We start from the raw sequence: 13,948 nt of genomic DNA on the forward strand, positions 1-13,948 counted from the left end.
AAAGAGGGAAATTATTCTCTGAATTTGGTCAAGATAACTGATTAGTATGACTTTGGGGTGCTAAAATACACTAAACATTATACACTAAAGCAAATTCCAGGTGAACAAAAGAATTAAACTCAAAAAGTTTATAAAGTGAGCCAGCCCCAATGGCCTAGTGGTTACAGTTTGGCACTCACCGCTTCAGTGGCCTGGGTTTGCTTCTCGGTTGCAGAACCGCACCACCCGTCTGTCAGTTGCCATGCTGTGGCAGCAACTCACATGGAAGAACTAGAATGACTTACAACTAGGATATACAACCACATACTGGGGCTTTGGGGAGGAAAGAAAAGAGTTTATGAAGTAGAAGAAAATAGTGTGTGTATCAACTCTTTGATGGATGGATAACTTTCTAAGCTCAAATACAATAGAAGAAGCTACAAAGAGGAAATGAATGGATTTGAACTTTAATTTTTTACAGTGTATTTAACAACCATAACAACAACAAAACATGAAAATTTATTTTCAACAAATGTGTCAAAGCGTTAATATTTTTATTGTTTTAAAAATTCATGTATGTTTTAAAGTAAAATATTAAGATCCCAAAAGTTTGAATGAGCAAAAAACACAAATACACTCTTCACATAAGATAAATACAATTAATAAACATATGGGGAAATATCCAATATGGCTAGAGGCTCATTTGGTTTTTTAAAACCTTTAGATACCATATTTAACTTTTATGTTACAAAATTTTTTTAGGTGCTATTATCCACAGCAGGAAGAAATGTATCCTAGTCTCTGGTCAAAGGTTTGGTGGCATTGTACACTTTATCTGATAATATATGTCAGAAACCCTACAAACATTTTATTTCTAGCGCCAGTGATCCTATTTTAGTGATTCTATCCTAAGGAAAATATTCAAAATATGGAAAGGCAATAAACATAAAGGTTTCACCTCTGCATTATTTGTGCTAGTGAATAAATTGGAAGCAACTTAAATATATAATAATAGTAATAGGGTTAAATACATTATGATGTATTCACTCTGCAATATTAGACAGCCATTTTAAATGATGATGATAAAGATTATAATGTATTTAGTGCAAGAAGGCAGGGTATAGAAATGTATATACATAATAATTATAACTGCAATTTTTAAAAATGAGAGACAATACTCTACAGGTATGTTGGTGTGTTTAGGGTAGTAGGATTAAGGGTGATTTTTTTTCTCTTATCTATTTCTAAAAATATATTTAATACAGTTATACTATTTTCTTTCATTTAAAATATTAATTTATGGGCCGGCCCCGTGGCTTAGCGGTTAAGTGCTCGCGCTCCGCTGCTGGCGGCCTGGGTTCGGATCCCGGGCGCGCACTGACGCACCGCTTCTCCGGCCATGCTGAGGCCGCGTCCCACATACAGCAACTAGAAGAATGTGCAGCTATGACATACAACTATCTACTGGGGCTTTGGGGGAAAAAGAAAAAACAGTAAAATATTAATTTATATTTAAACATTTTAAGAAATGTGATTTATGCTAAAAAAAAGAACTAATTTTGTTACATTAGCTAGTAGGCAAAATAGGAAATGTGAAAACTTAATTTGGAAAATGGATTTTTTCTTTAGCTAGCCATATTAAGTCTAATGTATTGCTAAAGCATACATGTTGCTGAAGCATTCATGGTGGTCATGATATATCTTTTTAAAATTTAATAGATACAAGAACCTGGTAGCAGAGCATGCCTTCAGGTGGGGAACTGGGAGACTAGGATTCAGGAGCAGAAGGGCACTTATTTTTTGTGTCATTCTTTTATACTGTGTAAATGCATTCCCTAATCTAATTATATGAACAGCTGGGTTTTTTAATTGAATAGATCCATTTTGATTTATTTGTTCAGTCTTTATAATGATTTTTTTAAAAGCTACAAGCACTTCAGATTGCCACTTAAAACATTCTTTTATTTTCACTTGCAGAGCAGTCTGGTATGACCCCATCTACTATCCAACTTCATGGCAGTTGGATCCAACAGAAGGGCCAAATCGAGAGAGGAGGCGTTTACAGAGATGTTACTTAACTATTCCAAATAAGTATCTCCTTAGAGATAGACAAAAATCAGGAGGTAATAATGGCTTCTTGACTCAACATATAAATATAGCAGATAACTATGGTCATTAGATAAAGATAATATGTATTTTTTCCTCAACAGATGTGGTCAAGCCACCACTCTCTTACCTATTTGAAGACAAAACTCATTCTTCTTTCTCTTCTACTGTAAAAGACAAAGCTGCAAGTGAGTCTATAAGGTAAATTTGAATCATAAGATGTTCTCTCTTTTGTTGAAGGAGTTAAAAGATTTTAGGTTTATTGTAGTATTTATGTAATATTTATTTTAGATAATGCTGTGGTTTTAGGAAATGTCCTAAACATGGCTCAAGAGAGGACAAGGTTGAATGGCCAAAATCCAAAAGGAAAAGACATTTTTGATAGCAAGGACTCATTGGACTTCAGTCATCATGCTCTGGCCCTTGTTTGCGTACATATATTTTCCTAGTTGACTTTTCTAACAGATCTGTGAATTAGATGGTGCTGCCAGTGGCATCATCAAGAGACAATCTAGTGTAGTGATTAAACGTTCAAATTCTGGTTCCTCCTCTTATTACCTGTCTGATCTTGGGCAAGTTACTTAGCCTCTCAGTCTCAGTTTCCTTATCTGTTACATGAGGAAGATAATCACACCCAAAGTATCATAGTATTGTTAAGTATTAAATGGGTCAGTCTATGTTAACTATTGATAGTATTGTCATTAATTTTGTGGTGGTAGTTATTATCATGCCCATTTTACAGATGAAAAACTGAGACACAAAGAAGGTAGGTGACTTGACTAAAGAGTAGATGAACTTTTCTGACTCAAAATCCTCTTTTTCCTAGAATACTAGGCTTCTTTTATGTGTTTGAAATATCAGAGGTATGAACCAATGTTTGCTTATTTACTGGAAAATATAAAATATTGACATCTCATTTAAATAATTGAATCCCTGTATTCTATATACAGGACATAGAGATTATTAGTCTTTTTTTAAAATTTCAGTCATTTTCTCCTCTACTAGAACATTAAAAAATGGGATAATATTTTCATGTGGATTTGGACAAGACTTCTCATGCTTTTGAAACTCTAGTCTGCTTTGCTGAAATCTTTTACTATATAAAATAAAGCTTACACTCTCTAAAACTGGTCAAAACATTTAATCTTAGTGATTTTAAATATATTTTCACAGAGTGAATCGAAGATGTATCAGTGTTGCACCATCTAGAGAGACAGCTGGTGAATTGTTATTAGGTAAGTCACATTTTGAAGAGTTTTACACATATTCACCCTACTGTATTGTATTCTTAGATAGTTTGAAGCATTGTTTGACACACTGCCATTAAATCAGATAAATTTTCTCTAACATCACATAGGTTATTTTGCCCTAACGTCATGTATGATGCATATGATTCATGAATGTGAAGAAATGACAATCTCATTTTCTGAAAAGCACAAGAATAGCATTTTAATTTTTATAAAGTTGGCTTTCTTCATGAGTATACATTTTTATATTTAATCATTCCTTTTATTATATACCAATTTTGATTTTTAAATTGAAGAATTATTGGTATACTTATATGCCTACTGTTTTAACAGATATACCTATGCATAAGAAATATATCCACCTTGAGATTGTTCATAATTTAGATTTTCTATTATGCTTCTGAGACAAAGGCCAAGATTGTTGATCCATGGATACCTATATAGTTACATTTGGTGAGAAATCTTTTCCTCAAGATATGAAGGAATGAAGTTGTACCACTTGGTCTCTATTCCCTTAAAGAACCAATTTGTATGCGGTAGGCCAGTTGTTCTCCAAGCGTGATCCCCAAATCAGGAGCATCAGCTTCACATGGGAACTTCTTAGAAATGCACATTCTCAGGCCCCAGCCCAGACCTACTGAGCCTGAAACCCTGTGGATGGGGCCCAGCAATCTGCATTTTGATGAGCCCTCCAGCAATTCTGATGCACCCTCAAATTTGAGAGTTACTGCTATAGGCTAAAGCTACAGCCTCCGAGGCCCAAGATGTGGAGCTTCAAGCTTGCCACGACTGAGCCCCACAGTTACAAGGGTGGAGATAGTGCCCCTCTCTGAGCCAGCATACCAGCACTCAAGGGTGACCAGCACGCAGTGCAGAGCTCCAGAGAGTTCCTACCATTTGGATACATGCTGTAGGGGTATGTGTTAACAACAGCCTATGAAGCAGGAAAAAAAGGGGGGCTATCTTTTAAGGCCTGTTCTACCCTATTGAGTGTTTAAGTCAGCAAAATAATTAAGGATTACTCTTTTGCTAGAAGATTTTACAACTTGACTTCAGTTAATGTGTGACAAAATAAAGCAAATGAATGTGCTAGTAACATAAGAAGAATACTGGTAATAATAAATAGCCAACATTTTTTTAGCACTGAGTGCCAGGCACTATTAATAAGCATTTTACATATATTCTGATTTAATTCCCACAGTAACTCTATGAAGTAGAGTCCCTTGCCCCCATTTTTTTAATAAGGAAACTATAAGACACGAAGAGGTTAAACAGCTTGCCCAAGAGCTCATGGATGCTATTCAAAAATATTCACTGAATTTCAGGAACTGTCTCTGGGTGCTGGGATTCAAATTTAGGCCACCTGACTCCAGAGGTCATGCTTTTAACCGTACAAGGTAATAGTGCACATACATTTTAAAACTCATATCCAGTTATTTTCTGCAGGTAAATGTGGAATGTATTTTGTGGAAGATAATGCTTCTGATACAATTGAGAGTTCGGTGAGTAGAGGCTAAGTTTGTACTTATATAAATCTAGACAAATTCCCAAAATGTATAAATTCAGTATAACCAGAAAGCAGGTAGAACTATTAGAGTTCATTTATTGTCTCTCTATATGTAGATTGGTCTGAATTCCAAACATTTTTTTAAAGCTAATTTTAAAAAGAAGACCATGCCATCTCCTTTGGCTTATGGTCTGAGTGTCATAGCAGTTAGCACTAGGAGTCAAATTCTGAAGTGCTCCTGTTATTTCAATTTATGTCCATTCTTTGTTATCACTGTCCTCTGTAGCAACAAATAACTACTCCCTGACACTCCCAGTCTACTATTAAATACATTTGCCTTCATAAAGAAAGGAAAATATATAATTGAATTGCTTAAGTAATCCTGATATTCACTTAGCTTAGTAATCATAATTTTTATTCTTCTGGAAATACTATTAACCAGAAAATAAAAAAGATTCTTAATTCACATTAAGAAATAAAAAAGACTCTTAATTCACATTTTTGTATAGTAAAGCTTTTTGTCCGTTTTAATTAGCTTGTATGCCATTAAAATACTGTTTTGAGATCCCTGTAATAGGAGAAATAAGGCTTTTTGTTTCAAAAAGTTCTAAAGCCAGGAATTCCTAAGGATACACTAAATAAGGTTATGTGCGGTTTAACAATGAATACATATTTGATTTAAAAGAAATTAATGAGTGAAAACATAGAATTTGGTTGTAAAACAAGTACTGTGAAAAAAATTCATGAAAATATTTAGTATAACCAAAAAAATTTAATAGGCATTTTTCACAATTTATATAGCAATTACCACAGAATTATCCCAACAAAGAAACTATACTAGTAAAAGTATAGTGATGTTATTTTTCAAGATGTATCTTTTTAGCAACCAAGGAATTTAACAGTTGATATATGAGCCAACATTTTTCTGGGTCCAAAAAGTGATATTTTCCCCCTTAAAACTCTCCTAAAAATACCCTTGCTTTTTAGTAGATTGAAGGAGCCTTCCTTCCTCTGTACTTTTGTAGCATTTGTTCTTACTTCTTATATGACATTTGCTACTTTGCATTTTAAATGTGTATACAAATATCCCATGCCCCCTTTTTGTCCTGTACAGATTTCATGCAGAGCACTTTGCCCATAGATACTTAATCTATGTTGAATTGAATGAATGAATGAATGTCGAAACTAAACAAGGAGGAATTTGCTTTTAAGTATGAGAATATTACATTTTCATTAAAATATTTTATTTTATTTGTAATATATTTCTTACCTCTACATCTAAAAATTAGTTGAGACCCAATACAATAGTAAAACACACTTAAAGCAGGGCAATTCCAAGTTTAAGATTTTTAAATAAGGTTTTGGAAAGATGTAGAGCCTGGGATCAGGTAGTTACTGCAACTGAGTTCTGAATTTTGCTCTCAGCTTCCTGTTAGCCAATACAAAAGAGTAAGGACATGCAGTTTTCCAAAAGGGAAAACTAATGAAAAAAAACAAACTAGGATGCAGGTTTATTTGACGAGATAAATTCTAACTAGTTTTAAATTTTGGTAGAAGCTTTTTTCGTGAATTCTCTATTAAAAGCATCGAGTAACATAATTCATGTAATCAACTGCAGTTTACAAAAGCTTAGACGTACTTTTTTAAGTTTTTCCTGATTTTCTGCTTTGGGAAGGGCCCAGTGATGGTAGGAAGTGCAGGACCTATGCCCCTAACTCTTCATTCTAGAATGTGGGGCTAGGATTAATGCTCTCCAGGAGATCCAGCCTTCCCTTGGTCACTTCGTCATCTTACTTCTGCCAGCCACATAGAAGGGGAATGTAGCTGTTTGGTACGTGCTGGTTTGTGAGCTTACATTCAGTGGGGCTGTATTTGTAGCAGTGCAGCGTTAGTTGCAAGAGACTCTGCTTTGCCTTTGCTAGGTGATTCAGGGGCATGGGAACTGTGTTTCACAGCTTGGGAGTTCCCACACCGTGCAGATAGGCTGATTTTGACCCGTATCCATGTGAGAGCAGGCCCACAGTTATGAATTCTCAGGGAGAGGCTTTTTTTCTGTTTTCCAGCCAGACCGCAGGCCAAAAGAGACAAGCTTGCTGGTTATTCCTCTTTATTGATAGGCACATTTGTTTTTCTACTTTTTCATTGGGAACATATCCCTTCACGAGTTTTAGCTTTCTGAGGGAATTTCAGTTCCACACTGTGATTCAGAGAACCCAAGGCCTCATCTTCTGTCCTCAAGTGGATGTTAACCTAAGTCACTTAGTTTCTGCAACTGGAGTGTGTGCATGTGAACACATACACAACTGATTGGTCAAAGTGTCACTTCCTCCTTATAGCTGTTTTTCAAATTTCTCTTTATTTCTGACTCCTGGGGATTTCATTTCGCTTACTTTCTTACAAGCTCAGGTCTATATTTAAAAGAATATTTGCTTAGTAGAATAAGTCAGTCTGAAAAGGCTACATACTGTGTGATTCCAACTATATGACCTTCTGGAAAAGGGAAAACTATAGAGACAGTAAAGAGATGAGTAACTGCCAGGAATTCGGAAGGAGGAAGGGAGAACGAAGCACAAGGGAATTTTAGGACAGTGAAACTATTCTGTGTGAAACTGTGATGGTGGATACATTTCATTAAACATTTTTCAAAACCCACAGAGATGTACAACATCAAGAGTGAACCCTAATGTAAACTAAGGACTTTAGTTAAGAATAATGTATTCAGTACTGGCTCATCACTTGTAGCAAACGTACCACACTAATATAAGATATTAACGATAGGGAAACTGAGCGTGGAGAGAGGATACATGGGGACTCTCTGTACTATCTGTTTAATTTTCTGTAAACCTAAAACCGCTCTAAAAAATAAAGTCTATTAAAAAAATAATAAAAATAAAGTCTATTAATCTTTTTTTAATTTCTTAAATTTTACCCAGAATTTTTGAAGTGTTTAGTAGTGGGAAGATTTTCACAGAATCTTATCTGCCATTTTGCCGCAAAAGAAAGATTTTTCATCTCATTTTGATAATTTTTAAAAATCTAAAATTAAAATGATTATTTATATTTCATGTGAAGCAGATAATTTCATCTATTTCTTTTGTCTTAGAACCTTCAGGGAGAATTGGAACCAGCATCATTTTCCTGGACATATGAAGAAATTAAAGAAGTTCACAAGCGTTGGTGGCAATTGAGAGATAATGCTGTAGAAATCTTTTTAACAAATGGCAGAACACTCCTATTAGCATTTGATAACACCAAGGTAAATTCAGCTTTATTAATAAATATATATTTTTTGAAGTGATCATGGGACCAATGTAACTATACTCATACTGATTATATGAAGGTTTAACTTGCCTAAACTTTAATTCACTGTTTCTGAAATCAAATAAAAATTGCCTTATGTCTTAGTCCTAATTAAAGTAAATGCTTGGTTATATTAGGATTATTTTTGTCCTCCAAAACTGTATTAAATTCTGATTCCCCAAAGTGACTGTATCTGTAAAAAGTAAATGAATGAACACATAACCAACCTGAAGAGAATGGTTTAAACTTGATGGTAGATTCCATTTTTGACAAACCCTTTCTTTTTTTTTTTTTTTTTGGTGAGGAAGGTTGGCCCCTGAGCTAACATCTGTGCCCATCTTCCTCTACTTTGTATGTGGGACGCCACCACAGCATGGCTTGACAAGCGGTGTGTAGGTCCACGCCCAGAATCCAAACCTACGAACCCTGGGCTGCTGAAGCAGAGTGCGTGAACTTAACCACTGCGCCACAGGGCCAGCCCTGACAAACCCTTTCTTGACCCCCACATCTCTTCAGCTGCTATTTGTCTGCTCTCCTTTATAGAAAACCTCTTGGAAAAAGTTTTATATGCTTGCTGCCTCCAATTCCTGCCCTCCTATTCTCTTTTGAAATGCTCCAGTCAGAATTTCTTCTCACCATTCCACCTATAACTTCTCTGGCCTGGGTCACAGTGACCTCCATGTTGCTAAACCCTATGGTTATATTTCTTAGTCCCCATCTTACTTGACCTATCAGCAGCATTTGACACAGCTGATTATTCTTTCTTAAAAGAAAAAAAAAAAACCTTCCTCACTGGACTTCTGGGTTATCAGCTCCTCTTAGATTTCCTTTTACCTCACCAGCCATTCCTTCTCAGTCTTGTTCACAGATACTTCCTCGGAGTGTTTCAGGGCTCATTCTTCAGACCTCTTCTCTTCTCATCCAGTCTTGTGACTTTAAATACTATCTGTATTCCAACAACTTACAAATTTATATTCCTACCCAAACCTCTCCCCTGACTGCCACACTCAAATGTTTTCTCCCTACTTGACTTCTCCGCTTGGAAGTCTAATTGGCATCTCAAATTTAACATGTTCAAAACTGAACTTCTGGGCCGGCCCCATGGCTTAGCGGTTAAGTGCGCGCGCTCCCCTGCTGGCGGCCCGGGTTCGGATCCCGGGTGTGCACCGATGCACCGCTTCTCCGGACATGCTGAGGCCGTGTCCCACATACAGCAACTAGAAGGATGTGCAGCTATGACATACAACTATCTACTGGGGCTTTGGGGGGAAAAAATAAATAAATAAAATCTTTAAAAAAAAAAAAAAAAAAAAAAACTGAACTTCTAATCTTTCCCCAAAAATCTCTTGATAGTTTTCCCCATCTCAGTAAATGGCAACTCCAATTTTCTGATTGCCCAGGCCAAAAACCTTGGGATTATCCTAGACTCCTCTTATTCTCCCATCTTGCACATCTACTCTATCAGTAAGTCCTGTTGGCTCTCCCCTCAAAATACGTCTAGAATCTGGCAACTTCCACTGCTACCGTCCTGGTGTAAGCCACCATCCTCTCTTGCCTAAATCGTTATAATAGCCTCTTAACTGGCCTCCCTGCTTCCATACTCCCCCTTCTTTCAGACTCTTCTCAACACAGCAGCTAACATATGTGGGATCACACCATTCCTCTGCTCAAAACCCTCCAATCACTTCCTGTGTCACTTCATTAAAGCCAAAGTCCTTACAATAGCCTAATAAAAGCATTGAATGATCTGGCACCTTGTTAACTCTCTGTGCTTATCTTCTACCATTCTATCCCTCACTCTCTCTACTCCATCGATGGTGACTTTCTTTTCCTTAAATATGGCAGACACACTGATGCCTCAGGGCCTTTGCACTTACTGCTCCTAGGAGTGCTGCCTGGAATGCTTTTCTTCTTAGAAATGCACATGACTCACTCTCTCACGTTTTTCAAGTTCCCTGATCAAATATCTCCTTATCAGAGAGACTTCCCTGGCTACTCTAAATAAAATAGCAACCTCTCTCTCACTCCTACCCCCAGCATCCCTTATCTCCTTTACTTTACTCCATAGGACTTAATAGCATCCAACGTTGTCTCTCCAATAGAATGTAAGGACTTTGTTTTGTTAAGTGCTATATCTTCAGCACCTTGAACATAGTGGTATGTAGGTGCTCGATAAGTATTTGTTGAATGAATGGCTGCTTCCTTTTTCTTGCAGAGTTTGGTATGCAGACTATCATAAATTCCCTTCCATCAACCTTAGCTTCAGCAGTTGACAACCTTCAGATTTAGAGTATAGGTTTAGGGTTTTTTTTTTGTCTTGAACTTATTCTTTTTTTTTAATTGTGGTTAAAAATACATGACATAAAATTCACCATCTTAACCATTTTTGTGTGTGTGTGTGTGTGTGTGTGTGTGAGGAAGATTAGCTCTGAGCTAACATCCATTGCCAATCCTCCTCTTTTTACTGAAGAAGATTGGCCCTGGGCTAACATCTGTGCCCATCTTCCTCTACTTTATATGGGATGCCGCCACAGCATGGCCTGACAAGCGGTGCATCTGTCTGTGCCCGGGATCCGAACCTGCAAACCCCGGGCCACAGAAGCGAAACGCGCGAACTTAATCGCTACGCTACAGGGCTGGCCCCCCATCTTAACCATTTTTAAGTGTACTGTTCAGTAGTGTTAAGTATATTCACATTGTTTTGAAACAGATCTCCAGGTTTAGGTTCTTAAACACTCTGTGATCTTGCCTATTCCATAATGATAGCTACATTTTCTCATTCTTTTCATTTACTTTTATTCCCATTTCTGATTATCTACATCTGTGGCTCTTCTTCCTATACCTGAACCACATGCACATTTAAGATGGATATTTTAAATTTGTTCTTAGCAGAGGCCTGGCTTGTCTATTTTTTTCCATTTATTACTAATCGTCATTTAATTGCTTTAGAAGAAATCAGAATACCTTTTTCCTTTGACAGAACTTCTGTGAATCTCTAAAAAGCTTTATGTATTAGTTTTCAATCAGTAATGAAAATCGAATATCCTATTTTACATAGGATATTTCATTTCATTCTCATAAAATAAATATCATTACCCCCCATATTACAGATGTGATAGCTGCAGCACAAGGGGTTTAAGCAGGAACACGACCATTCCTGTCTAATTCAGAGAACTTTGCTCTTTCTACTAGTTGATGTTGCATTTATTTAGATGAAGATTCTTCTTTTTCCTTTATTGAATTTTCTTTTTTTAGGATCTGTATATAAGTGCCTTTTCTATACAAACTTTTTCTTAGTTTCTTATTAACAGATTTCTCTGGCAGCAAAACATGGTGATTAAGAGCCCAACCTTTGGAGGAAGACCTGGATTTGAATCTCAGTTCTCCACCAGTTAATGTTATGGGGAAAAAAGATATTTTCTTGGAGGACTTGAGATTATAAATATGCCTATAATATCATAGATTCTTTGAAGAAAAGTTTCAATAAGCCTAAAAATAAAATCTGTTTGTTTTTTTTTCTCCTTCCCTTGTAGGTTCGTGATGCTGTGTACCACAGTATACTAATGAATAACCTTCCTAATCTTCTGGAATATGGCAACATCACTGCTCTGACCAATTTATGGTATACTGGACAAATTACAAATTTTGAATATTTGACTCACTTAAACAAACATGCTGGCCGATCCTTCAATGATCTCATGCAGTATCCAGTGTTCCCATTTATACTTGCTGACTATGTTAGTGAGACCCTTGACCTCAACGATCCATCAGTCTACAGGTAACTAAAAACATCATCACCTTTTGGCTTCATCCATATGCTGCATTTATTTTGTTAATGTTCTTAATCATGAGAATTTTTCAACATGCACCAAAATAGAATGAATATATAATAAACCCCAAGATGTCCATCACCCCAACTCAACAATTGCCAAACTTGCATCATCTTTTTTTCTTTTTATTTAAGACAAATCACAGATGTCTTATGTCAATTCTATGTTCTTTAGTACATACCTCTTTAGAAAAAAAATAGAACATTTACTTACATAACCACACCATTATCACATCTAAGAAAATTAATAATTTTATAGTATCATCTACTATCCAGTTCATTTTTAAATGTCCCCTACTTATATCACAGATGTCTTTTTATAGTTGATTTGCTTAAATCAGGCCCAATGTCACCTTTGGTTGCTATGTTTCTAAAGATATACATCTAGAACAGCCTTCACTTTTTTTTATTTTTCTCTTTCTTTCTTCCTGATGTGGTTTGTTGAAAAAAACAGGTCATTTATCTTGTAGAATGTGCCCCATTCCCATGTTAGTATTTAGCTTTTTCCTCTAGCCTCTATGTTTCCTAGAGACTGGAAATTAGTTCTAAAGGCTTGCTTAGATTCAGGTTCAACTTTTTTTGGCAAGAATCCTGTATAGGTGGTGGTGTGAACTTTACATTGCTCCATATCAGGATGCAAATGATATCCTGCCCTAATGATGCTCAGATTGATCCATGGGTCCAGGCACTCATTGAACTTGTTTCTTTCATTGATAATTATTGCTTGAGTCAGTTATTTCACTTGAGGTTACAAAATGGTGATTTCCTATTCTCTCATTTTTTTTCTACGTTTATTAGAAGAAAACATACAAGATGAGCCTGGAATATTTTATTGTATCAGAGAGCAAGGAAACTAATATAGTCTTATCAAAAACCTTGAAAAGCAAATTTGCACACCCATATTCATTGCAGCATTATTCACAATACCGAAGATGTGGAGGCAGCCTAGGTGTCTATCCGTGGATGAATGGATGGGGAAAATGTGGTATATACATACAATGGAATGTTATTTAGCCTTAAGAACAAAGAAAGTCCTGTCACACGCTATAACATAGATGAACCTTGGGGACATTGTGCTAAGTGGATTAAGCTAGTCACGAAAAGACAAATATTGTGTGATTCCACTTATGTGAGTTGTCAAACTCATAGAGGCAGAGAGTGGAATGGTGGTTGCTGGGGAACAGGGTGGTGCGAGGGGGGAAATGGGGAGTTGTTCAGTGGGTGTAGAGTTTCAGTTTTGCAAGATGAAAAGATTCTAGAGATCTGTTGCACAACAGTGTGAATATGGTTAACACAACTGAACTGTATACTTGAGGATGGTTAGGATGGTAAATTTTATGTTGTGTGTTTTTTACCACAATTTAAAAAAATAAAGCACTCAGGGATCAACTTGAAGTCAGTCTCACTGCCAAAGATAGGAAAATCTGAGCACCAAAAAGAATAAAGACTATAATAGATTGTAACACATTTAAATAAAAAAATACTTAATGATACTTTTTTAAATGTCAAAAAAACAAAGCAAAACTAAACTCATTGGTCACCATTGGATATAACTAGGGCACCAATTCCTTGCTTTTGAAATTTGGCAATTAAAAGAAAAGAATTTAGCATTTTTCTGCCTTTCCTGATGGAATTGCGTTTAGAGTAACTAGCCCTACTTGATGAAGGTATATTCTATTTAATTAGTTTAAAAATATATATTCTCTTATTTAGTTTAAAGAAAAATTGACTCCAAATACTCTCTTGGTATATTAGAGTATTTTAATTATAACTGCTAAATAGTAGGCCTAGTTCGGACAGTTTTTAAGAAATCAGATTCAGTTTAATGTATTTGTCAATTTTTAAAAGAGCAAATGGCACATTATTTATTTTTAGACATTTTTATACAGTGCTGCTGGACATTTAAATTTATACACTACTGGTGTCAATAGACAGAATCTTTCTGAAAGGCAATTTAACAATATATAACCAAAGAACTCT

At 35.9% G+C, this 13,948-nt stretch overlaps 1 protein-coding gene across 1 annotated transcript in view; it reads left to right on the forward strand.

The window, feature by feature from the left end:
• The window catches only part of LYST (lysosomal trafficking regulator), a 184,821-nt gene that overhangs the window by 124,273 nt on the left and 46,600 nt on the right, over positions 1-13,948 (forward strand). The window contains exons 36-41 of the mRNA XM_087431920.1: positions 1,957-2,102; positions 2,190-2,286; positions 3,259-3,320; positions 4,779-4,834; positions 7,943-8,095; positions 11,673-11,917. Coding sequence (XP_087288046.1) covers positions 1,957-2,102; positions 2,190-2,286; positions 3,259-3,320; positions 4,779-4,834; positions 7,943-8,095; positions 11,673-11,917 — 759 coding nt within the window. The remainder of the gene's footprint in view (positions 1-1,956; positions 2,103-2,189; positions 2,287-3,258; positions 3,321-4,778; positions 4,835-7,942; positions 8,096-11,672; positions 11,918-13,948) is intronic.

Source organism: Ceratotherium simum, chromosome 6, assembly GCF_057802395.1.
Source record: "Ceratotherium simum simum isolate JZ-2026a chromosome 6, ASM5780239v1, whole genome shotgun sequence".
In the NCBI taxonomy this organism is placed as follows: domain Eukaryota; kingdom Metazoa; phylum Chordata; class Mammalia; order Perissodactyla; family Rhinocerotidae; genus Ceratotherium; species Ceratotherium simum.